Genomic DNA, 24,906 nt, shown 5'->3' with positions numbered 1-24,906 from the left:
GTTGTGTGAATGTTGGGTTCGCACTACTCATGACCCGATTACGGGTAATGAGATGGATAAGCGAGAAATGTGGATTAAAATTACGAAATCGTTCAACGATGTACATGGAAAAGATGTACATGGAAAAGATGCCAGATCTAGTCAAGGTCTTCAAGGTCGTTGGAAAAAACTCAACGCATCCTTTACTTGTTGGAAATCTTATCGAAATCTTGCCTAAATTATTGTAAACAGGAAGTGACACGTGGGTTGTCGGGATTGGTTGAAAATCTTAGCGGAAATCTATTCAAAAAATAGTACGTTCGGATAATGACACGTGGCGTGACGAGATTGGTTAAAAATCTTATCGAAATCTTGCCTAAATTATTGTAAACAGGAAGTGACACGTGGGTTGTCGGGATTGGTTGAAAATCTTAGCGGAAATCTATTCAAAAAATAATACGTTCGGATAATGACACGTGGCGTGACGAGATTGGTTAAAAATCATATCCGAAATTAAAACTATTTTTTTTATTATTTTATAAAAAAATTATTTAATATTTTAAATGGACTGGGCGCCAGCGCATTTTGTAGGGGTGGAGATCGTTTGTGCCAGCGCATTTTTAGACTAGGTGCCAGCACATTTTTTTTTTGGGGTGGAGATGCTTTGGCCTATTACTGTTCATTAAGTCTGTTACTGTTCAATTAAGTGGATAAATGGGCTGGGGGCTGGCGCAAAGTGGATAGGGGTGGAGTTGCTCTTATAGAAATCTGCCACGTTCCTTTTCCGTTTTTGTTTTCTTTGGCTGACTGACCGACCGACCAATGTGTGCAAATTCACCGCCATATTACGCTTCGGATTCCACAACAACGATGACTCCATACGACCAAAATCAGAATTTCAAGATGCTGGAAATACAATCTAAATTTTCATCCACTAAGAAGATGTCAAAACCCAGTTAGTGTTATACCTAGAACGCGTGTTTAAAGCTGGAGCAGCTTCCCCATTATCATCAGCCCCACCTAGTTTTGAACTCTTTTTCTGCTTCTAAAAGCATGTCTAGCAACACCCTTTGAATGTCATTGTAAGTCTAGCAGCTTCCATGTATCTTCAGGCATTGCCAGAACTAAAGTAAGATCGTGTATTAATGAGTATCAGAAACACCAGATGAGTATAAACCATAAAGCTATCAATATGATATGAAGCACACAATAATCCATTGGATTCCATATCACGCAAAATAATACCACCACCAAAATGAAGTTGTTTGGTGTGAAGTGTTTGTGTTTGTGGGGTGTGAGGGTACTAAGATCATTTTTTGAATAAACGATATTATTTATACCAAAGGAAAGGCGATGGGCTTAGCCTCACAATTGGTTAGCAATAATTTGGTTCAAATTTGTCTTTGACGATAATTGAACCTAAGACTTCTCACTTACTAGCGAAGAAGAATATCACTAAACCCTAGTACTAAATGACACTAAGGTCATTTTTAATTTAAAAAATAAATGTATACAGAGATTTACTAAATGACAGAGATTTACTTAAATGTTGATTAATGTATATTGTCACCACTAAATGACACTAATATCACTAGACCCTAGTACTAAATGACACATCATTTTATACAGAGATTTACGAGGCCAATCTATACAATCTACATGAATTAGTGGTGACAATATAAATATACAAATCAATAAAAAAAAGTCTAAAATATCTCGATCTCACTTTTGCTGAAAAAGTCAGATGAGTTTTATACATTTTGAGTTTTAAAATTTGAGTATTTGTTTTGGAAAAGAAAAGATTGAATTCAATTTTGAGGTTTGTGGATTGGAAATAGTTTAACTCACAACTTTAAGATTAATTGTTATGTCTAGTATGTGCATTGAAGATTATTATACTAAAAACTCAAATCTTATTTTTATTCATTAAATAACATTTCTTTTGGTAAGATTGGACTAAAATCTCGATGCAAAGACAAATTTCGATGGGCTGGTTATACCCTCAGACGAATATTACAAAATTTGAGTTTCAAGGATGTAGTCAAAATAGGATTTGATAGGATTTTAATAGATTTTAAAATTAAGGTGTAGTCCATTACAATTTTAAAAGATTTAGAAATTATGGTATAGTCAAAATAGGATTTAAAAGGATTTTAAAGAATACAACTAAATCCAAAGTCAGTGAGAATGCAAACAATTTGATAGGATTTGAATGAGAGAGGGATTTTGATGAATTTGAAGGTGGATGGTATACATAACAAATGCTATCAAGAATCCTACCACCCCCCATCTGATTTCTTTTCACGCCCTCAAACAAAAAGGAACCTCCCAACCCCTTCATCTTCTTCGATACCTTCCTCTTCGGAAAACATCCCATCGTCCTCTTCGACTTCGAATTCATCGTCTTCATTCTCATCTATCATGGAATTTTTTTTTTTTTTTCAAATTCTACTCTTAAACAACTATTGGGTTCTGGCGAGTTCTCTCTTTCCTCAGAAGAGGAACAGTCTTCCTCCATTTTTTGCCCTACCTGAGATCCGATGGTTCAATATTTTCTTAACATATTGCTGCAATCAGTTTTTTTCTCCCATGTTCTCCTCGCAAGAAACCAATTTTCAATGGAAAATCGCCTCAAATCGCCAAAAATTATCTAATCTCCATTACCCCAAACCCACATAACTTGCACAAGCTCAGTAAGTTAGGCGTTGTTCCGAGCTTTGTTCCCAATAGCTATACTTTCTAGTTTTGGGGTGAACTCTGTGCTGCATGTGCAGAACTTGTTGATTCATATGTATTGTTGTTGTGGGGAAGTGGAGCTTGCCGGAAATTAATGACATGTGGTTTCTAATGTTATGCTTGGTGGGTGTTGGGAGGGCAGGAAGCTAGAGTGTGCATTGAAGTTTAGGAAACTGGTGAGCATGGGATTGAAAGGGAATGGAAGTACCATGGTGAATAATGCTTACAGCTTACGGCTTGTGGTCGGTCTACTAGACTGAATGAAGGTTAGACAGAGGAGACCCATAACTGAACACACATTGGAGCATTGGAGTTGTTTGCGTCACAGCCACATGATTTCATTAAAAATGATCCGTCGGCTCTGCATGTGATTTTTAATTTTTTTAAAATTCCTAAAAAATTCATGGAATAAATCCATACAAATCCACAAAAATCATAATGAAAATCTATATAAATCTCCTAAAATCTATAAAGAATTATAAAGCCTATTTCCTTTGAAATCTATCACTAAAAAAAATCCTTTAAAACCCTCTTAAATCCAAATTGACAGTATTGGATTAGAGAGGGTATGCGAGATTGTTGAACTCAAAACTTAAACTAGATTCAACAACATTTTTACTGGTTGGCACGAACTTCCACATTCTAACTCGACATTTTTACTTTTCTTGATTGGATTCAAATTTAAGTTCCATCTATTTTGAGTTGTTTATTTAGGATTTTGTAACTATTCTTCAACTATGGCAGTAGCGTTTGTCAAAATTATTCTCGTCGTCCTACTCTCTGTTCCAAATTTACTTTGACGCTATGTCTGTATCAGACATTCACAACTATAACTAGTAATCATTCCGGAAACAAAATCCAATCCAGGATAATCAACTTTGCTCCGACACCTTTAGAATTGTTTGTTTCAACTGATTCAACATGAAATCAATGACAGACAGAGAGAGAAGAAAGGCCTCAGAGATCTTGGTGGATAAGATTCATCAGATGGGAAGGATCCCTTCCCATCAAGAGTAGCAAATACCAATCTACATCACCGGCCTTCCCCTACGATTTCTTCCTAATAATTCTAAAATAACAACAGTAACACTCAAATCAAATCTTTAAAAACACAAAAAGAGGAAATGGAGGGGAATGATTGAATGATGTAGTCAGAAGTAGCTGGTTTAATATCATACAGACACGAATGAATGTTATCATTGGGAATCCGTCTGATTTTTTTCATCATTCTACATCCTTCAATCCATCAATACTCCCTCCCAAAACAAACTATTTATTTGCAGAAACAAAAAAATATATATAATTTTGAAATTAAAGAAAAATAAAAGTCCGAAAGAGAAATAACAAAGAAACAAGGAAAATCGGAGGAGTAGGAGGCATAAGGCAAAGAAACAAGGAAAATCGGAGGAGTAGGAGGCATAAGGCGGGTACAGCCTCCAGCAAGAGCAACCAGTCCGGTCTGTGATTTGGAAGTGAATGGAGCTTTCCTTCTCCTTTTATAGGGTCTGGTACAACTAAAACCCTAGACGACTCCAAAACGAGATAGGGGAGGCGGCGGTCCTCTCTATTCATACCCCCTTTTCTCTAATTTCTCGCCAAAACCCAATGGACAACTCATCCCAGCCCACATTAATTCGGCCCTTAAATGCAAGTATTGGGCCTCCAGATGCCGTGCTTGTATAAGCAGATTCTCTGCACTCCATCATTTTTTTATGAGCGAGCAATTGAGATTTAGCTAAATCTTATTTTCCGCGCATCGTTATACTTGTTAGTTTTATTCTCCTTTAACTTTGAAGTTCATATTGTTCAAAAAAAAAAAAAAACAAAAATCAAGTTCATATAACTCCTTAGTTCTTAAATACTTTGTGTTGGTATTGGGGCTTATTGACTTTAATTTCTGAATTAATGTTTGGGATTTTGAATTTATGAAGCTCTTGAATTATGCAATTCTTCCCAGTTTTTGAAATTGGATGGGAGCGCAAAAGGGGGTCTCATCGTCATCGGAGCGCAGAAGGGTGCTCAAGGTGTCTTGACAAAACGTTTTAACTTTAACTAGTCTACTACTGACATTATCGTATACATAAGGATTTTTAGCCAAAATAGTTATTGATAGTGACATAACTCCTCACTTTGGTCCTGATATTAAAAATCGATAGAAGCGATTTTTGAGTTTATTTATTAAATAGAGATATTTTTGTCATTTTTGGTTCTTATTTAAGATAATTTTTCAAGAATTGATCAAAATAATTGATGGTACACAAACTTAGGAACTACTTCTATTGATTTCAAATTTCAAATTTCAAAAACCAAAGTGAGGAGTTATGCCAATCTCAGATACTATTTTGGCTAAAAAAACCTATATATAATATCTGAATACGAATATTACAACATTTATCATATACTTAATATGAATAATTCTTACATTTTCAGGTACATCATTTATAAAACATTGGTTTGCCCGCCACTCTCGATGGCCTCCGTTCCCCTTCAATGTTTCCACCACCTACGAACTAATGCATTACTCCTAAACTGACACTCTTCTTCAGCCTACCAACAACCGTCCGAAAACGTGCAAACTAGACAAGTTCATTCATCAAGTGACCACATTCTGTTTATACCGCAAAGCCCGAGTTAGACCACCAGCTTCTTCAATTTGTTTGACAAATGTTCTAAGACAACCATTGATAATACGGGGTGCTGATCCATCACAGAACCGTTTAGCAAGATCTACGGCCTTCACAAAATGCCATATTCAATCAAACCAAGCAACTATGGCAAAACAAATATACTTACAAGTTATGAAAGTAAACAACATCATACCTCGTTAATGACAATCGGGTGTCTTGTTTCGAGCACTGTTATTTCTGACATTGCCAAATGGAGGATGCAAAGCTCCAATATTCTGCCTGCTGGCTCATCCTGAAGATTACGGATGAACATGGTGTAAAACATTTGTACTTAGTAGAAAAATGGGAAGTAAAATATCAATACCTCTGTAATAATATCCTTTTTCACCCAAATAAAAAACAATGAACTGGATTTGGTGCCTCGTTTAGAAGACGAGCAATTTATGAAACAGATATTTTTTCTAATGGTGTAATGCTACCCAAGTACAAAACATGTGCTATGAAAACATACATAGACTGAATTAAGAAAGCCCCGATCTCCAAAAAGCATGTGTTATACTCCCACCTTATCTGGAACTAGATATAAGTTCATTTATACCTACGTGAAAATACGATGCGGCTCTAGGTAACTAAAGCCTTTAATGGACATCTGCCTGGTATCATCCTCCATATTTTTGCCTGACGTTGGAAAGCAGAATAGACAATAAGTAAATCCTAAATGGGGAATTGAGGTAAACAGCCGATGAGCAAACATCAGACACACCCCACAACCAGTAGCACCATGACCAAAAGCCATCATGTGAAAGACTGATGAATAGTATAACTTGGTTGGACAATCATAGTGCATCAACCTCCTTGTTTCTTTTCATTTCAAAGAACAGAATTCCTGCTTCATTTTGGCTGCATAAAGATACTAATTGTCCTTTCCAAAAGACGGGGAAACCAACTATTCACCGATGCCTATATTGCGTTTATACCTTGAGCCGATTAAGAATTAGTGTACACATTAATTATGGAAGCGACCCCATGTAAGCAGGCCAAAAGAAAGAACAAAGACCCAGAAAAGTAAAAGCATATAAAACCTGGATAGTCAATGCACAAACAAGTAACGCACAACCTAAGCCCCTCCCCCCCTCTCTCCCCAGTGTATTACAAGAAGCACGAACCAGTAATACACTTCAGGAGCTACAAAACTCAACAAAGATAATGTGCAAACAAAATGTATTAAGCTTATTGGTGTACCCAACCTTCCAATTTGGAGGGGCAACGTTGTCAATAACGAGCACATGACTGTCCCATTTATCCATGACTGCAACCAAAAGTTTCCTTGTAAATCTGTAACAAAAAGAAAGACAAAATTAGTTGGTCTCTCCACAACTTCCCGTCACCCTCAATAAACAATGTTGAGAAGAAAAACAGAAAAATGATATGCTTCACTTGCTACATCAAATAGTTACAAAGTAAAATTTTGATCAATAGAGTAGATGGTTTACCGTAAAATCAGTTTGCTGTATACCAATTTTGGAGGAGCTGCAAGAACTTCTGCTTCTGAGAAGCGAAAAATTACAGAGACTATTACACTGGAAATAGGAGTTGCATATAAAGTGGAAAACTGAGCAAAATGTAAAAGCACTATCAACTAAATTTTGATGAAGTTATGAATAACAGGACATGTAAATTATAGAAAAGGTCATTATAGCATTGAAGTTGCACAATAATTTTGATTAGAGGGGTAGTCCGTTAAGTTATAGAATCAGTCATCACAAGTTCTAGGACAAACTGTGTGAGCCAAACAACTAACATGATTGCATATAAACCACATTAGTACAGAAAGGACCACGGTGATATTTAACACATCCAAACAACTTTAAAATGGAAAGGCATGTGAAGTGTAAATTGTCACATGTATACCAATTGCAGATTCCTTTTCATCTTTGCGCAGGAGCTCATCTGCTTCCTCAACGGTTTCAACTGTGACAGGGGGTCCTCCGAAGCTCATGGGATTATATTCAAGTAATGATGCCCTGTCAAATTCATACCCGGGTTCTGGGAATAGAAAAGGTGTGATGAGTAATTCAGAACACAAGCATATTGAACGTTTCAATGCTTCATATACAAACGTTAAGACTATAACAAGGGGATAGTTACCTCGACGGACATTTATTCGCTTTTCAAATAAACGTATTGGGTCAGAACCCTCTAAACAAGAAGCATAAACAATCGACCTGCGTTTAAATCCCGCCAAAACAAACTTGGTTAAGGCTGGAAATGAAACAATTCCCAAAATTACTACTTTTTGTTTGAATATCATTCGTTGACCTTCACTATTTCTCCAATAAACAAACATGGGTTTAGTTTAGTTTGCAGTAACTGAGGAAGATAAATAAGTAATTAAAAAGACAGGATAAGACAGAGAGACATACAGAGCGAGCTCTCTGGCGGCTCTGGGGCTGCAAAATCTGCCACTCTTATCAATCTTGGGCAACGTATCTGCTGAGCCATTGCTGGGCTTTTCGAGAGCTTGGTCGAGAGGGAAGGACGAAGTACGGAGGGCGGTTCGAGGGGAGGGGAGTGATAGGGTGCTGTGGGCGAGTAAGGGTCTGGGGATTAAACCCAGAAGGTGGGATTTTCCGAAGAGCAAGGAAGAAGAGGAGGAGAAAGAGAAATGAGGTTTTAAATGGGGAGAACAAGAGGAGCAGCCGAGACTGAGAAGCAAGCTTCCCTCCATTGTTGAGGCTCAGGCTGTGGGAGATTTTAGATAACGTGACTGCCTCTCCCTTTATAGCGTATACCAAAGTATCTCCCCTGGGGCTCGGCCATTTTGCGAGGAGGGGTTTTGGTCTTTGACTCTTTGAAGTTAGAAACTTTTTACCAACAAAAAGAGGAAACATGAGTTTACCCAAAAAAAAAAAAAAAAGGGGAAACATGAGATGAGATATTTTCTTAGTAGCAAAGAAAGAGCATCCGGTGAGGATCCAGATTCAATTTAAAGATCTTACTCTTTTAGTTTTTGTAGTACTTGCAATACTGTTAAGTAAAGACATAAATAATGAACCACGAGTTGGTGGTTCAGTGGTAAATGGCGGACTGCAAGGTCTCCTTCAAATCCCGTTGCTAGTGTGGAAGTCAGACTTTGCCATGGAGATGCTAAAATGCATATATGAGTCTTCTCGGCCCCCAAAGAGGGTGGATAACTAAGACTTACCATAAGTTGTCCTTAAAAAAAAAAATTAAAAAAAAAATTAAAAAAAGACACAAATAATGAAAAACATTATCACATAAATTACTCAACTTTCTCCCTTTCTTTTTGCTGCCGCACACACTCTTTCACAATACATACCACTAAGTGGTTTAGAAAAAAGTCTAATGAATCTTTGTAATGGTTAAATCTTGCATAAAATCAGTACCTATGTAGCATTGTAAATTGTAATCCAACGCTGTAATAGGAGCTAAAACTGCATATGAGTTTAGGTGCGATTTTGTTGTTTGCTAATGATACTTGATTTAACCAAGTCTAAGGGCCATTAGGATTTGGTGGCTAAATCATAAATCTACCTGTAAACTTACTCAAAGACTACAGCCTACAAAGCTGCTATTAAGAATAATACAAATGCTTTGTTCAAAAAAAAAAAAAGAGGAATTTTACAAATGCATTGTAACAAACATTACTCAAAAAGGACTTTCAAATGAAAATTTTCTTTCATTAACAAAGAAAAATAAAAGTTTTCTGCTGACACACTTTCAATTTGCCTATATGTTTTAAAGCCGTCCCTCAGTCTATTAATGTAAAATTCATCCTTAACAAAATTTCTCTTGTGTAATATTTTATTCTCATTAAGTTTATTTCTTGATAGCTTGATCAGCGTTCATTGGGGCTTGAATTCTTTTACTAGAATACATAGCCCAAAGTACCCTGACTGCCCCTAACATACGATATGAAGAGTTTTTAACTCTTGGTAAAACTTAAGAACTCCCGTTAACTTGGTGGTGGTTTGGTTGAATCGAATCGACAATCGAGAGCGAAAAGGCCACTCTCTCTCTCGTTCTTCTCTCTGATCGTCTTTTCCTTCTGAGGACTGAGAACCGAGGAAGAAGATGAAGGTGAAGGTGAAGCGGAGCTTCATTGCGGCGGCGCTGTGCGTTCTGTGTGTCCTCTCCGTCTCCCACGAATCAATATCAATATCAATTGTTGGATCAGCATCTTCTTCTCCCACCACGAATCAATTTCTCGGAATCTCCCCCCAAGGTCATCCAACTCCTTCTCAATTTATTATTATTATTTCATTTTATGTATAAACAACAAATTTTAAAATCTGAGTTTGGGTTTGGAATTCCCAGATGAGAAATACTACAAATCTTCGGAAGTGATAAAATGCAAAGATGGATCCAAGAAATTCAGCAGGGCTCAGCTCAACGACGACTTCTGCGATTGCCCTGACGGCACCGACGAGCCTGGTACTACTCATTCCTTCCTCTTTCCCTTTCTGTTAAATTTTTTCTGAATATAATTTTTTTTTTTTTGAATTTTTGAGCTGCTTGCCACCATTTTCCATTGCTGTAATTTGTACAGGTTTCCATTTGATATTGCTATAATTTCTATCAGTTGCCATTACCTAGCTATTGCAAATTCTAATAACAAATGGTCTTTTGTTCGCATTTTTACTTGTAGATTTGGTTGTTCCTTACTTTAATACAATGTTTTAGCCAAATGGGACTCTCTCTCAATGTATATTTTGTTTCAGAGCGATCAACTTTCTATTAACTTCTTGCTAGAATTTGGTGTGGTTTTACGTGTTTCTTGACTTGATATACTGTTTCGCTCATGGTTGAACTTGGATTTGGTGGGTTGCAGGTACATCTGCATGCCCAGCTGGAAAATTTTATTGTCGGAATGTGGGACACGCTCCTTTCCTGATATTTTCGTCTAGAGTGAATGATGGAATTTGCGGTAAGTGTTTGTGCCAATACAAATAGCCGCACAAGTTATTTGTTAAGAGCACCATCACAGACAGCATTTTTGCGTTTCATTTTTGCAAGGCGAGTCGGCAAGGGGAAGGAGAGGTTTAGAAAAAAGCCTCATTATATTGATATGTTGCCTCTTAAGAAAACCAGTTCTCCATTCCTTAACATAAAAATCGTACAATTATTTTACCCGGCTGATTTATTTAATCTGTTATTCATTGTTCCCTGTCTGCAATCTGCAGACTGCTGTGATGGGAGTGATGAATATGATGGTCAAGTAAAGTGCCCAAATACATGTTGGGAGGCTGGGAAAGTGGCTAGAGATAAGCTCAAAAAGAAGATTTCTACTTACCAAGAGGGGGTCGCTATACGAAAGCAGGAAGTTGAACAAGCCAAAATAGCTATGGCCAAAGATGAAGCAGAACTATCAAAGTTGCAAAGTGAGGAGAAAATACTGAAAAAGCTTGTTGACCAGCTAAAAGGTGTACTTCTGTTTTGTCATGTCTTATTCTTACAAAGTTTTTCTTATTTCTTCTTCTTCTAAGACAATATATTTTCTGTTGTGGGAATTTAATAATTTTGGCAAATTCTTAAAAAGAAAAGGCTTTTCACTTTTGAATAATGGATGTAAGATTTTTTTTTTTTCTCCCTTCTCTCCTCTCTATGCATTTTCTAAATTTCTAGGCATGTTGAGTCGTTGACTGTTGTGTCGATGCTGAGGTTGATAAATGTAAATAATTTAAAATCTCTCCTATAATCCGGTAATACAATGGTTAAATGTCATAACAGTTTTTGTTTTCTCCTCACCTGTTGTGTAGAACAAAAAGAACAAATAGAGAAGACAGAAGAGAAGGAACGGTTACAGAAAGAAAAAGAAGAGCAGGAGAGAAAAGAAGCCGAAGAGAAAGCTAACCAAGGGAAAAGCAAAATTGAAGAGGAAGCTAAGCCGGACAGTAGTGAGGATTTGGAAAACTCTGATGGTGAAGTCAGACGTACAGAAAGTACGTATGAAGAGAAAATTGGGATTTTGGAGGGTTCTCACTCATCTCAGGTTAGTTTAATTGCTTACACGGGCTGTTTTGTTCTCTTCTTATAGTGCTATTTGGAGAAATTTGCAAATAAATATGTAGGTTATAGGTGTCTTAAACTAAGATACATATTCTTCATCTGCATTAAAAATGGATTTCTGCTGATTGAATTCATTTAACTGAAATCATGCATGTACATGTACGAAAATTATGAATAAGTATAAGTTCTGTTACTTGAAATTAGTCTTTGACCATAACCACAGCTCACTGGTAGTTGAAATAGTTTATTTTCTTCTAGTTCTCACATTGACAGCATTGTCATAGGATACAGCAGAGAACCATGATGACTTAGCTGCTAAAGATGATCGTAGTAATACTCCTGAACATAAGGGATCGTTGGTTGAGAGTGTAGAACAGGTAAACCAAGACTTTGAAATAATATTCTTCGACAAAGACAAATCTATCCAGTTGAAGCTTTCGGTTCTTGCATTTCATGTTAGATTGCGATATCTTGTCGGGACATAAAAGTTGCTTTTGTCTCAATGTAGCATGAAGAAAAGCAGAAGGAAGAGCCTGTTGCTATATCTGAAAATGAATTTGATTCTGGAAGCAAGGTGCCTCCTGATGAGGTAATAGCTTATAGCTGCACACTCTTTGATTGCCTTATTAATGGATTTGTCTGCTGAAAGGTATCCTTCACTAGTTCTTTTCACCTATTGAGTTCACATTGTGTGGTGACCTGATCTATGCGAAATTATGAACACCTTTTCGTCTATTAAGTTCTTTAAAGGGAAAAGGTCTATCATGAAGACATGTAGGTAGTCCATCAAGGTTTAGACTGGTGATGGTATGGCACACATTTTGGCAGTTCCAAACTTCCAAGGTGTAAAGTGTGTTGTATCAATACTAAATAATTAGAAACTTCTTTCTTGCATGTGCCACCAAATGGCCTTCTCCTATTCCGTTAACACTTTTATATATAAGAAAAATGAAGTCAAGCAGAAATACAAGATTGAAGTTGTTGATATTCATCAAAACAATACATATTTTGAAGGGACTTCGAGGATTTTATCTTATGTTTTGCTTGTAGTAGTATATAAACGTGAGAAGTGTTAAAGTTGATCTGATATTGTATTTTGGGTTCTTCACTTGTGAAACTAAAACTAAATCACGACTAGCCAAAAACTTCCAAGTGTTTCTTATAGTTCCAGCTGGTATCTTTTATTAGGAGCTAATAGGTTTTTTATTTTGCTTGATTATGTTTCTGCAGGGCGAGGATGAATCTGAAAAGACCGAGTCATTGTCCAGGGAAGAGTTAGGCCGCCGTGTTGCTTCTCGTTGGACTGGTGAAGATACCACAAAGGAAGGAGAAGAAGTTGATGCTGTAAAAGAGGACACTCATGAGGAGTATGATGGCTATGCTTCAGAAACTGATGATGACAACCAAAAATATGACGACGAAGATGTGGAGGAGGCGGCAGATAATGATTTTGGAGAGGAGGATCACGGCGATTCTGATTCTTCTTACAAATACGAGTCAGACACTGATTCAGACTTTTCAGGTATGCAGCTGCTCGGTGGACTTGTGTTCATCACTTTACAACCCAAGCTGTTTCATTGGATTATTGTGCTCCTTATATGTATTACATAACTGTTTTCAGATGTAACAACTTCAAGTACTCCATCTTGGTTGGAGAAGATACAAAAAACTGTGCGGAACCTTCTACAGGCTGTTAATTTATTCCAAACTCCAGTGAACCAATCAGGTAGTCAGTAAAAAAATTGGATGTTATTAAGTGCTTGATTACAGAAATAAGAACATATGAATGTTTCTGATCTTTGTACTTATCTGTTTTTCAGAGGCTGCTAGTATACGCAAGGAGTATGACGAATCCAGTGCCAAGTTGTCTAAGATAAGTTCAAGAATATCAAGCTTGACAAAAAAGCTAAAACATGATTTTGGTTAGTATCTATTGAGCTGCATCTCTATGTACGTTTTTTTTTTTTTTTAATTTTTTTATGGCATAGTTGGTTATCTGCTAGGCATTCTTAAACTGAGCTCTTATTTGATATTACAGGACCAGATAAGGAGTTCTACTCATTCTATGATCGTTGTTTTGAAAGCAAGCAGAATAAGTTACGAACTTTGTCTTACTTTTTTAGCATTCAAATGTCTTGGTGTTGTAGTTTTGATTTTGGAGGAAATTTTATGTTTGATGTATCTGACCTGTGGGCACGCAAAATTCTCTGTTCAGGTATGTTTACAAAGTATGCCCATATAAACAAGCTTCCCAGGTGGAGGGCCACTCTACAACCCGTTTAGGGTAGGTGTCCACTTTTTATTCCTATGTTTGTCATACAAGAAAAGGAGGTGTTGTTTTGGTGGACGGAAAGAAAGATCAAGTTATGCATCTACCATTTTCTTAGCTCTTGGGGTTAGGCGTTTGCTCAAGTTGTCAAGGGGTTGATTTTGGTTCGAAATTGGAATACGTCTTTGCGTTCATGTTATCACTAATCATAGAATGATGAAACATTTGGGGGTTAGATGTTTCTTTTTTCTGGGTGTGGAGCACCTTTTATTCTTCTTCCACCTAACTCCTAAGAAATCCTTGCTATAGGTCAAGCACCACATCTTAGCTGTCCATTGTCCACTTTGCAATTAGTTTCTAGATTGTTGGCCTTGCCTTCAATTGGCAAGTCATTTTGGAAAAGGTTAGATCATTGGATTTTAAGTCCAACTAATTGAACATGTCTTGCTGCGTCCCGGTGTGGAGCAGCAGCTTGACGTAGATAATGGCGCAAACATTATAGATTCAGTTGGCATTCTCTTAGGAAATACTCAAGCATCTGACACTGATGATGTCACCATCACAGGTACCTCTGTGTGTGTGTGAGAGAGGGAGAGAGACTGAGAGAGCATATGTTTCTTGCATTTGAATTTCTTACTTTTATATATATATATATAATCTTTGGAAAAATAGGAGCTGGGACAAATTTGAGGACTCGTACAAAGTCATGGTCTTTGCAAATGGTGATAAGTGCTGGAATGGGCCTGATAGAAGTTTGAAGGTAGTTATCATCACGTTTCTATATATATATTATGCTGTGATTTTGTCATTTATGAAACACACATTTATAGTCTCCATGAAGAACTAGAAATGAGATTATTGAATGGTAAATTCTAATTTGTAAGACAATGGTGGGTTATGATTTTAATAGACACCATAAACAACCAGTATTACTGCCCATTAATATTTTGACTGAAAATTAGACAAACGTCACCTAACTATTGGTTTAATTTTTATCCTGATATGCAGTCTTACACGTCTTATTTTATCTTCAGGTCAGACTTAGATGTGGATTGAAAAATGAGGTTGCTGATGTTGACGAACCAAGTCGTTGCGAGTAAGTCACACTCAGCTCTCTCTCTCTCTCTCTCTCACACACACACACACACACACACACACACACTTTCTCATTTCTCATTGTGGATATGTAGCGGTATTACCTGGGTCTAACTTTTCAGCTTCCTGCGACAGGTATGTAGCGTTGTTTTCTACACCAGCGCTTTGCTTAGAGGAAAAACTTAAGGTATTGTTCTGTTAAGAGTGATGTTTACTGTTGCTCTCTAGCATTGAAATGTCTAATGGGATTAAAATGTGACAGGAACTGCAACACAAATTAGTCGTATTGAACAAAGAAGAACCACAAGGCCACGATGAACTTTAAATGGTCGTGACGGATTTACCCTGCAACGTGGCCTTTTACGCAAAGTGATTTGAAGGATTTCAAGCAATTTTCCAGTAGTGTCCCCTGAAATTTATTTATAGGGGTTGTGGATTGATGCTTTGATGAGGAGCCCTTAACAGGAAAGTCTGACTCAGTAGCACGAAGTGATATGAAATGATTGATCCTCTGATACAATTTTGAAATGAGCTTAAGAGTAGTAGTAATTCCAAAATCATATGATTATATAACATATATATATATATATAATTGTAGTTGTATGATCTAATTTTTTGTATTTTGACGAGTCCCTGTGATTTTATTTACAACCGAGTATGAAGCCAGATAAAAGTGGATCATAATGTTGACATGACAATAAAAAAAAGGGGGCGGTGTCTCAATAACCTAACATGGCTATTTTCGAAGGTAAGAGTCTAGTTCTTTTGGTCACCAAACAACCCGAGAATTTATGTCTATGTGCTGTGCTGGTGGTTAGGACTAGGGGGACGTTGAGAATTGAGAAAGGCAATTGGTGTCGAAAATTAGGACCCCATACATTACATACCACGGCACGGCGCATAGCTGCCTGCCCAATTGCCCAATTGTGCCCATAGGAATTAGAATGGAGGACTTTGCTGGGTTTGGTTTCGGAGACAAACCAGATCTTGAAAGCTTGATAATCAATAGGGCTTATTTGCGACTCGTGAGTCAGCGGTTAGGAGTCACAATCGAACCAAATGGAGGTGTGCTGAAATAAGCACCGCACGAGGCGGGAGACGAGATGTAAGCCTCGTAACACATTTCCACTTGTATTTCTGCAATGCACTCTGCTCTTCAACGCACGTAGAAAAGCTTTGACCTCCTTCCATATAAACATGTCAGTCACATGATAAGTGCTACGGTCAGAAACTAACAGCTAATACATACACTCAACACACAAGGACGACTAGAGATGTTATTGTGTCTGTATTACAAGTGTGTGTAAGTTTCTCTTTCTGTGAAAAGTTTTAACGAATACAAGGGTGTGCCAAACCGAGCACAAGTGGGTCAGCTTTGAAGAGGCGGTAGTTTTACATACTCTCAACTACGAACAATGCCAAGATCTGCCTGCCTACCTAACTTCCAATTTCCTAACTATTCTAATACATGAATAGAAAACACATGAAGTTTTTGTTTGTGTCTGCAAAAGAAAGGAACAGACAAATGTCACTGAGAGCAGAGATTGGGTAATATTGATGCCTATTGGTATTCGATTGTATTGACGCCATTGTTGACTTGGCATGAATGCGACTTTCGTAGTAATTGAAAATTAGAAATAGAAGCATTCCCTTTCTTCGTTGGTCCTCATAGGAAGGCTGGGCTGGGAGGCTGGGATACCTATAATTATAAACTAAAATAATACGCACAAAAAGTTTTAATTGGTGAATTTTTGCTCCTATAGATTAGAAATATTAGAAACAATACAACAAGAAGCCTAAGTCATGATTTTCAACATTCCAGTTTGGTGGACAAACAATAGAATAACTTATTTAGGTTACTTGGATTTTCACTTTCGTCGTTCTAGTTTTTCTTATTTGTATTTATATATACTCGTATTTATGGTTTCATTTTATTATTAGCACATTTTTTTCAATTTAGGCAAAATTTTCTTTCAATTAGGGGTTTACAAATGAAAAGATGTGACAAAAATAAATGAAAAAAAAAAAAGAGAATACAAACTTAGCTGAAGAATTTGACTAAAAGTGAAAACAAATCAAAATTATAAAAATGAAAAGAAAAAGTACACAAATAAGAGCTCAAACTCGAATAAACTATAAGAATTATTAGTGTAAATTGACTTGTATAAGCATCAGAAACCAAATTAAAATAGCATAAGATTCTCATATCTCAAGGCCAAGGCCCCAAATAAATGACTTTATTTGTTGGTTCGTATATTTAAATTTTAATTGGCCTTTCCTTGGGCTGATAGAATAAGCTAGCTTGTTGCCCAAGCAGGAGGAAGAATATGCTTCCTTATGCTTGTTTACCGTTCTCATTATTAAATTCTTATAAAAAGTAAATAAAAATAATTAAAAAGAGAGAAGAAAGAAAAGGAAAAACACCGAGAGGCATCGGCGAACACGCTTCACGCTTGTTTCTCGGTCTACTTGCTCCCTTCCATTCCCACCATCGGTATTCGGTATTCGCAAATCAAAGGGCCACTTTATTTTTTCCTATTATTATATTTTATATAATACATCATTTTATTCAAGAGAGAGAGGGAGTCGGAGTCGATCCGGAGTCATTGACAAGTACATCGCCGTTGGCATATTTTCCCACAATACAACCAACTCTCTTTCAACTCCTCCTCCAAAATACCAACAGAGAGAGAAGCAGAAGAAATTCAGGGAAAAAATGGATCAGAGGCCCAAGACCAAAATCGTGTGCACCCTTGGACCCGCATCGCGGTCGGTTCCGATGGTGGAGAAGCTGCTGAGGGCCGGCATGAACGTCGCCCGCTTCAACTTCTCCCATGGGTCCCACGAGTACCATCAGGAGACCCTCAACAATCTCAGGGCCGCCATGGAATCCACCGGCATCCTCTGCGCCGTCATGCTCGACACCAAGGTCTGCCTTTCTTCTCTTCTTTCATCCTTCCGATCCCATCTGATCCGAATTTCTCGGATTCTCAAGCATACAATACAACATGCATTGCTGCTGCTTATTTGCTACTTTTCTGTTTGTATCTCTGTTTTGTTTGCTACTTTGTATGTTTTTGTTTGCTCTCTTTGTGTTTAGGGTTCACAGTTTTAATAATTTGTATTTGATTTTTTTTCATTTTTAGAAAATTTGCAGACACTGACACATTCCCCCTTCCCTTCCTCTCTCTGTTAATGGGTGTGCAATGAATTTCTTCCCTCCCTTAGTTTGTAGGTTAGGCCTTGGGACGCACATTTTTGGAAACTTTTCTGCCTAGGATTGGATTGGATTGGATTGGATTTGATTGGATTGGCCTCCATTTTTTCCTTCAACCTGCTTTGAATCTAGCAGAGTTATATAATCCAGTACAATCCTAGCCAGCAAACGATGACTAGAATAGTAGAATGATAAATAGATCACTGTCTACTCTAGATTCACTAATGCTAAATTGCTAATAGCACATACTAGTGCCGACTTTTACACAAATGGATTAGATTATGGAAGCTTTGACTAATTCCTGATTGATTGTTTTTTTGTTTCTCAAATTCACCACCACAGGGTCCAGAGATTCGAACGGGGTTTCTCAAAGATGAGAAACCTGTCCAGCTCAAACAGGGCCAAGAGATCACCATCTCCACTGACTATACCCTCAAGGGTGATGCAAATATGATTTGTATGAGTTACAAAAAGCTGGCTAAGGATGTCAAGCCAGGGAGCATGATTCTATGTGCTGATGGCACCATCTCCTTTATGGTTTTGTCTTGTGACAAGCAAAAGGGTTTGGTTCAATGCCGCTGTGAGAACTCTGCAGTTCTTGGTGAGAGGAAGAACGTTAATCTTCCTGGGGTCGTTGTGGATCTCCCAACCTTAACAGAGAAAGACAAAGAAGATATTCTCAAGTGGGGTGTTCCAAATAAGATTGACATGATTGCACTGTCTTTTGTCCGGAAAGGTTCTGATCTTGTGGAGGTTAGGAAGCTCCTTGGAAAGCATTCTAAGAATATCCTTCTCATGTCAAAGGTAAGCTCCCTTATTAAAGACAAGATAAACTGAGCCATTTTGGATTTTCTGCTTCTTTTTACTGCTTTTGACTATAGAGAGAACCTAGTACAAGTTTGTCTTGCCTGGATTAATCAGTGATTGCAATTTTGCAACTGGGACTACTTCTTGGTGCCATTTGGTATGCAAAGTATTATGAACCGATTTATTTTTAGCTTAAAATCATGTCTAGAAAAAGGGTTTACTGGCAGTGTGGCATTATGTGGATTGTTTTTTTAGGGTTTCATAAAACTATGCAACTGTTAGCAATGTATCTACCCTCTTATATAGATACTATTAACAGTTGAATTTCACCTTTTGTTTCCTTCCTTTGGTTCTTACTTGAAATTTTGATTGGTAGGTTGAGAATCAGGAAGGGGTGGCAAATTTTGATGACATCCTTGCACAATCAGATGCATTCATGGTGGCACGAGGTGATCTTGGAATGGAAATTCCAATTGAAAAGATCTTCCTTGCACAGAAAGTGATGATCTACAAGTGCAACATCCAAGGAAAACCTGTGGTCACGGCAACACAGATGTTGGAGTCAATGATCAAATCTCCCCGTCCAACTAGGGCTGAAGCTACTGATGTTGCCAATGCCGTTCTAGATGGCACAGATTGTGTGATGCTAAGTGGCGAGACTGCTGCAGGAGCATACCCTGAACTTGCTGTGCGGACCATGGCAAAAATCTGCGTAGAAGCAGAAAGCACCCTTCATTATGGAGATGTCTTCAAAAGGATTATGGAACACTCCCCCGTGCCTATGAGCCCGCTAGAGAGCCTGGCTTCTTCGGCCGTTAAAACAGCCAACTCATCCAAAGCAGCTCTTATATTGGTCCTAACCAGAGGAGGAAGTACCGCAAAGCTGGTGGCCAAGTACAGACCTGGCATGCCTATACTGTCTGTTGTTGTCCCCGAGATCAAGACAGATTCATTTGACTGGTCATGCAGTGATGAAGCTCCAGCAAGGCATAGTCTGATTTTCCGTGGGTTGGTTCCAGTTCTAAGCGCGGGATCTTCTAGGGCCTCTCATGCAGAGACAACCGAAGCAGCACTGGACTTTGCCCTTCAACATGCCAAGACAAAGGGGCTCTGCAAGAACGGAGATGCTGTTGTGGCTCTGCACCGTGATGGAACTGCATCAGTGATCAAGATCTTGACCGTGAAGTGATGTTCATCCGATGATTTGTTATGTCATCCTTTCCTTTTTGGCGTTCTCAAAATTAGCCAATGACAATGCTTATGATTTTGACTTGCCTCGTTTAATATGTGTTTTTGGATGCGAAAACATCTACATCTACCGCCGTCATCAGTGTATGTGATGAGCAGGCTTTGATAGCTACACAATTTGCCGATATTGCGATATGGGACTTTATGCAAAACGTTTACTAATATGATCATTTGCTGAACATGGTTCCTTATTATTGAGTTATGCATGTTATGTATGTTAGATATTGATGTTATTTATTCCACCACTTGTACTTAATACTGGTACGACAAGATGCAGAGTTTGAACTACGCATATGATACAAATTCAGTTCGGTTCTCAATGGCTTGGCTTCTGAGTTCTGCCTGCGTACGATTCAATACCAATTCAAGGTTTCATGGCATCTATACGAGACAGTGACACTAAGTGCAACAGCAAAAAAATGAGTAAGCAATTAATATAGCAACATAAGTTGAGAAAGCAATTCACTCACATATCATGTATATATAGCAACATGAGTAGTTCTTGTCGTACTGGGTAGGAGGCCAAAACATCTACAAACGACGATCCTTCTAACAAACTAACAAACAAAAAACCCAATTTGAACATTCCATGATTCACATTCAAGTAAGATACTATGTACACCAGCAGCGTAGAAAACGATTGAAGCCACGTAACGGACAAGAACATCATATACCAACTTAAATAATTGAAAAATATACTCAATTCTCTTCTGTTTGAGAAGCACTTCCACTTCCAGTTGCATTCGCTCCTGCTGACGATGAATTTCCCCCACTGCCACCCGACTGAGATCCTGAGTGAGAAAACAGACTACTGAAAGGCCACGGAATTGAAAACCTTCTCCCGTTTCGGTTCCTCCCATCCCCATCTCCCTCTTCCCCACCACCACCACCACCACCAACATCGCCAATCTCTTCACTCTCCCTCGAGTTACTGCTGTTCCTGGAAATATCTGACTCACGCTTTGATTCATCAGCAGGCAACTGGAACCTGCAAACCGGACAGGAACTATGAAGCTCCAACCATGGCAGAATACACCCGCTATGAAACTTATGCTTACATGGCATCTCTTTGGCTTCTACACCAACCTCAAAATCATCCAAGCACACTGAACACTGCATATTCTCCTTGATTGTCACAGCGGGCAGCGCTTCCACTGCCTCCTTTTGTGCTGGCGGAGTCCCATGCCTATTAGGATCATTCTCTGCCAAATGTTGCAGCAACAAATCCAAACCAGGCCCAATGAAATAATCGCCTAATGAACTGATAGGGGTGTGATTGTTGATTTGACCCTGATTTGAATCGTAAGATCCCTGAACAATGATGGTTTGATTGAAAGGATTGATAAGAATTACACGCTCCCTCTCCCGTTCTCTTTCTCTCCCTCTATCCCTATCCCTATCACCCTCAGAATTCTCAGATTCAGATGCCAAGCCAGCTCGAATGCCTTGAAGCAGCTGTAGAAAAGAAGCTGAGCTTCTCCTCCTCCTTCGGATGATTGATTCAAGTTCTCTGTCCAATTCAGTGTCTCTGCCCTGGCGAGTCTCACCATCATCATTGTCATTGTCATCATCATCATCTTCATCAAAGTCTAGTCGTCTTAATCTTCTACGACGACGGGGATTGTTCATCATGCCAAGCAAGATCGGAGCCCAGAGGGAGAGTGCTCGATCGGATCCAAAATCAGAGTCAGCGTCTTGATTATCCCTTGTAGTGCCATTCATTTCCTCTATAAATCCGTTTTGGCAAAAGGGGCATTTCATTTCTATTTCCATGATGGGATTCACCATTTGAGAACACATGTGGCACCAATACCTTGCTCGAATTGCGTCCTCCATCTCTCCTTCTTTGTTTATTTCTTCAGTCACTGTCACAATACCATATCAAAATCAATTACCAAAAAGATCAAGATTTTAGCCTGACTTCAGATCTAAGCCATCATAACAATATTGCCCTTCAACCCCCCAACACACACACAATTTAATTTTCAAGAATAATTCTACAAAAAAATTCAGAATTTGACAGGTCCACGAAGCAGAAAATATGCAGAGCATCTCCGATGAACCACACAAAAGAAATCTTCTTCTTCTTTTTTCAGGGAAGGAGGGGTAAAAATACAGGGAAAAAAAAAAAAAAAAAGATACGGAGACGGAGGAGAATTGAACTTTGATTCTTACCAAAAGTAAACAAAATCGGGGGGGAGAAGACGAGCAAGAGCAAAAGCGCAGAGCTTGAGAAATCAAATCGTGTGTGTCCGTTTATAAATATTTCAAGACCCAGCTATATATCTAGTATTTACCAACAATAAATAATAATAATAATAATAATAATAATCAAAATTCAAGGAGAAGAAGAAGAAGATGATATTCGACACGCAAACTGAAAGTAATTAATTTGCTAATTACTTACCCTCCTCCTCCTCCTGTCTGTTACCGCAGCAGCAGCGGGAGGTCAAATTAATTTTTTTTTATTTAGAAGAAATAAATATATGAATGATAATTCAGAAAGAAAGATAGAAATCGAAGAATTGTACCCAAATGCTCAGCAAACAGAATTTTACGTCTTTTTCCTCCTTCGTTTTGGAGCTGCAAAAGAGAGAAAACTGAGGGAAAGAAGAAGATTCCACCAACCCTTCCCCTATCTCTCTCCCCCTCCCCCCTTTGTCTATCCCATTCCCTTTCCAAGTTTCCAACTTGCTAATTTCTTTCCATTATTTTTATTTTACTGCTTTATTTTAAAAAAATTGCAATATAAATTACTGGTCCACCGTTCGTTTATTTTCTTTCTTTTTCTTTGTTTTTGTTTGTTTGTTCCCATGAATTGGAATTGAATATTTGTGATGAGAATTGTTATCAGAACTTTAAAAATCTCATTTTACATTTCTAATAAATACATTTTTCTTTCTAATTATGAAAAATTTTAAATGTCAAATAAGAATTTTTAAGTGTTAATAATAATTTTTTTTGTGATTTAAAATAAAAAATAAAATACATTTTTATATTTCATTTTCTCAGTGGGAAAAAATAAAATATTCCTTAAACGTGTTGTGTTGTTGGTGGCAGTCTGTCATTCATTGTTTTTGAAGACTCCCAGTCCCAAAAATCCCATTCCAATCCGAAGCCAATCGTTTGATTTCTTTTCGCTTCTTATTTTATTTTTCTTTTCCTATATTAAGAACCCTTCATATCCAATTTTAGTCTACCAAAATTAAATAACAGTACTTTTCTTTTTGGTGGAAAAAGAAGTTGATTATTGTATATGAATATATGTAGCAAGTATAGTTTTTGACACAAAACAAAAATATAATGAGCTAATTTCGCATTTGCATTTAGATTGAAATTGGCAACAAAAAGAAATAGCCATTAAATTGTAATCACACGGGAGCTTTGATTTTTAAATTAAGAATATGATACATTTGGTATCCTAATTAGATTTAATGTGAAGCGTCAATTATTTTAACCAATTTTCATCAGTATTTTTGTCTAAACTGTACACCTGGTAAGCATACGATTATCTTATAATATAAAATTGTGTTGTGTAATATATGACAGAATTGGAGCTTAATGTTCAGAACCTAAGAATCAATCCATCTAAGCTGCTAATTGGTGTGTAAAAAAAATCAGAGCGTGTGTGGTAGTTCAAGAAAATAAGTTAATGAAGACCGTTGAATTTAATTTGTACAATATAGATTAGTTGATCCTTAAACTCCACACACTAACGTCCGGAGCAGATCCGATTATATATATGACCACCGTGCATCTCAAATGAAATTAACCCATACTCTCCATTATATCAAAACTGTACATACTTCTAATTCATTGATCCAATTTGGTCATATAATTAATTCCTTATAATTGAATTGAATAGAATAGATTATTATGGGAAGGTTGACTAATGACAATCCATTCAAATGGCCGACACGTCTTCTCATAAACAATTAAAGCTTCTGCCTCAGGGCCCCCTCCCCTGCACGCTACTCCTTTTGACGTCTCATTCCTACTTCGTTACTTTCCACTATCTCTCAAGTCTCAAGTCTCAAGTCTGAAGAAGCAAAAGCACACATCGTTGGTGAATCTTTTGTCTCAATGTCTCAAGAAGCAAAAGCGCATATTCGTGAGTGAATCTTTTAGCATGGTGCTGAGCTTAACTGAGGGAAGGAAACTAACACGTAGCAAAAAATCTGAACACGTAACGAAATTAGTTAGCTAAGACAGTGTGCCTCTTATAAATCCAAAGTTAGCCATTAAAAAAAAAGAATCTATTAATGTCCTGCTAAATGTTGGTTAGCGTGCTGGCTTTCAATTTGTCCCACTAACAAAACAATGTAAATGAAGGAGAATGCTCACTCGCTTTTTCAACCCACTATTTAATATATCAATATATTCCTCCCATATCCATGATTCGAAAAGCATCAATTATATTATACCAACAAAAAAAAAAAAAAGGAGGGGGCGATGGAATTTCGAAACCACCTTTTTCCTTAGCAAGAAGAACAAACAGGTCCAAGTCCACCAATACACTACTCCCTTCCATCCGCGAACTATCCAAAATTTTTGTGTCATAAATTTTCTACATGCGTACGTACTTGGGGACAAATAAACCTCTTGCAATTATGTAGCGAATGACATTGTGAGGGGGTGTAAAATCCAACAGAAAAACAAAGCTCCATTGATAGGGGGAACAAATGCTATTAGGGGAACAATAGGCAATTGCCTTCTCATGGTTCCTAATGTCAACTCAACTAACACCCACATGTCCGATTGCTGCGTGGTCAAGCCAACACGCTAACACGATTCCAAATCCGACAATGTTCATACGCATGTACCACTGGACTTGGATCTTGATCCAAAGCTTTTGGCATACCAAACCAAACCACATGGACCACGTGCTTCTCCTTTTA

At 37.7% G+C, this 24,906-nt stretch overlaps 4 protein-coding genes and 2 non-coding genes across 10 annotated transcripts; 2 read left to right on the top strand and 4 right to left on the bottom strand.

The window, feature by feature from the left end:
• Positions 1 to 3,668: 3,668 nt before the first annotated feature.
• Positions 3,669 to 3,757, bottom strand: LOC125470708. The gene has a single exon (XR_007253041.1). It is a non-coding gene; the product is annotated as a small nucleolar RNA SNORD24 (small nucleolar RNA).
• A 104-nt stretch (positions 3,758 to 3,861) lies between these two features.
• Positions 3,862 to 3,949, bottom strand: LOC125470709. The gene has a single exon (XR_007253042.1). It is a non-coding gene; the product is annotated as a small nucleolar RNA R12 (small nucleolar RNA).
• A 1,136-nt stretch (positions 3,950 to 5,085) lies between these two features.
• On the bottom strand, positions 5,086 to 8,158 carry LOC103931446. Of its 2 annotated transcripts, XM_048569939.1 has the most exons (8): positions 7,766 to 8,158; positions 7,491 to 7,567; positions 7,254 to 7,388; positions 6,836 to 6,890; positions 6,590 to 6,677; positions 5,536 to 5,634; positions 5,299 to 5,449; positions 5,086 to 5,250 (listed from the first exon to the last, which is right to left on the bottom strand). In XM_048569939.1, exons 1-7 carry the CDS (start codon positions 8,068 to 8,070, stop codon positions 5,309 to 5,311), a joined length of 900 nt encoding a protein of 299 aa, XP_048425896.1. In that variant the 5' UTR covers positions 8,071 to 8,158; the 3' UTR covers positions 5,086 to 5,250; positions 5,299 to 5,308. The 2 variants fall into 2 exon arrangements, with proteins under 2 accessions (XP_048425896.1, XP_009339203.2); XM_009340928.3 differs by having other exon boundaries at positions 5,086 to 5,449.
• A 1,095-nt stretch (positions 8,159 to 9,253) lies between these two features.
• Positions 9,254 to 15,347, top strand: LOC103931450 (glucosidase 2 subunit beta). 2 transcript variants are annotated; one of them, XM_009340934.3, is made up of 16 exons: positions 9,255 to 9,588; positions 9,681 to 9,797; positions 10,195 to 10,290; positions 10,547 to 10,786; positions 11,123 to 11,355; positions 11,657 to 11,749; positions 11,881 to 11,961; positions 12,603 to 12,894; positions 12,994 to 13,098; positions 13,193 to 13,294; positions 13,411 to 13,468; positions 13,588 to 13,656; positions 14,314 to 14,401; positions 14,676 to 14,737; positions 14,872 to 14,923; positions 14,999 to 15,347. In XM_009340934.3, the coding sequence occupies exons 1-16, from the start codon at positions 9,438 to 9,440 to the stop codon at positions 15,059 to 15,061; spliced, it is 1,902 nt and encodes a 633-aa protein (XP_009339209.2). In that variant the 5' UTR covers positions 9,255 to 9,437; the 3' UTR covers positions 15,062 to 15,347. The 2 variants fall into 2 exon arrangements, with proteins under 2 accessions (XP_009339210.2, XP_009339209.2); XM_009340935.3 differs by lacking the exon at positions 11,657 to 11,749 and having other exon boundaries at positions 9,254 to 9,588.
• LOC103931449 (pyruvate kinase, cytosolic isozyme) lies at positions 10,399 to 20,187 on the top strand. The gene is made up of 4 exons (XM_009340933.3): positions 10,399 to 10,403; positions 17,311 to 17,665; positions 18,296 to 18,757; positions 19,137 to 20,187. The coding sequence occupies exons 2-4, from the start codon at positions 17,453 to 17,455 to the stop codon at positions 19,947 to 19,949; spliced, it is 1,488 nt and encodes a 495-aa protein (XP_009339208.2). The 5' UTR covers positions 10,399 to 10,403; positions 17,311 to 17,452; the 3' UTR covers positions 19,950 to 20,187.
• A 270-nt stretch (positions 20,188 to 20,457) lies between these two features.
• On the bottom strand, positions 20,458 to 22,698 carry LOC103931448 (E3 ubiquitin-protein ligase SIRP1). 3 transcript variants are annotated; one of them, XM_009340930.3, is made up of 2 exons: positions 22,540 to 22,698; positions 20,458 to 21,873 (listed from the first exon to the last, which is right to left on the bottom strand). In XM_009340930.3, exon 2 carries the CDS (start codon positions 21,842 to 21,844, stop codon positions 20,708 to 20,710), a length of 1,137 nt encoding a protein of 378 aa, XP_009339205.2. In that variant the 5' UTR covers positions 21,845 to 21,873; positions 22,540 to 22,698; the 3' UTR covers positions 20,458 to 20,707. The 3 variants fall into 3 exon arrangements, with proteins under 3 accessions (XP_009339205.2, XP_009339207.2, XP_009339206.2); XM_009340932.2 differs by having other exon boundaries at positions 22,416 to 22,554; XM_009340931.3 differs by lacking the exon at positions 22,540 to 22,698 and adding an exon at positions 22,184 to 22,300.
• Between the last annotated feature and the right edge of the window lie 2,208 nt (positions 22,699 to 24,906).

This window comes from the organism of the source record quoted next, unplaced genomic scaffold, assembly GCF_019419815.1.
Source record: "Pyrus x bretschneideri cultivar Hongxiangsu unplaced genomic scaffold, Pyrus_bretschneideri_v1 Contig51, whole genome shotgun sequence".
NCBI lineage: Eukaryota > Viridiplantae > Streptophyta > Magnoliopsida > Rosales > Rosaceae > Pyrus > Pyrus x bretschneideri.
Note: the sequence above shows the minus strand (reverse complement) of the source record. Positions and strands in the feature narration are given on the sequence as shown.

Excerpts from the sequence above, each read along its gene's own strand:
- LOC103931446 (XM_009340928.3), bottom strand. The coding sequence starts at position 8,070 with ATGGAGGGAAGCTTGCTTCTCAGTCTCGGCTGCTCCTCTTGTTCTCCC. Across the intron at positions 6,891-7,253 it reads TGAAAAGGAATCTGCAATTG|AAGCAGAAGTTCTTGCAGCT; the intron begins GTATACATGTGA and ends TTCGCTTCTCAG. Across the intron at positions 6,678-6,835 it reads TACAGCAAACTGATTTTACG|ATTTACAAGGAAACTTTTGG; the intron begins GTAAACCATCTA and ends TTTTTGTTACAG.
- LOC103931450 (XM_009340934.3), top strand. The coding sequence starts at position 9,438 with ATGAAGGTGAAGGTGAAGCGGAGCTTCATTGCGGCGGCGCTGTGCGTT. Across the intron at positions 9,589-9,680 it reads TCTCGGAATCTCCCCCCAAG|ATGAGAAATACTACAAATCT; the intron begins GTCATCCAACTC and ends TGGAATTCCCAG. Across the intron at positions 14,738-14,871 it reads GACGAACCAAGTCGTTGCGA|GTATGTAGCGTTGTTTTCTA; the intron begins GTAAGTCACACT and ends TTCCTGCGACAG.
- LOC103931449 (XM_009340933.3), top strand. The coding sequence starts at position 17,453 with ATGGATCAGAGGCCCAAGACCAAAATCGTGTGCACCCTTGGACCCGCA. Across the intron at positions 17,666-18,295 it reads CCGTCATGCTCGACACCAAG|GGTCCAGAGATTCGAACGGG; the intron begins GTCTGCCTTTCT and ends TCACCACCACAG. Across the intron at positions 18,758-19,136 it reads ATATCCTTCTCATGTCAAAG|GTTGAGAATCAGGAAGGGGT; the intron begins GTAAGCTCCCTT and ends TTTGATTGGTAG.
- LOC103931448 (XM_009340930.3), bottom strand. The coding sequence starts at position 21,844 with ATGGAGGACGCAATTCGAGCAAGGTATTGGTGCCACATGTGTTCTCAA.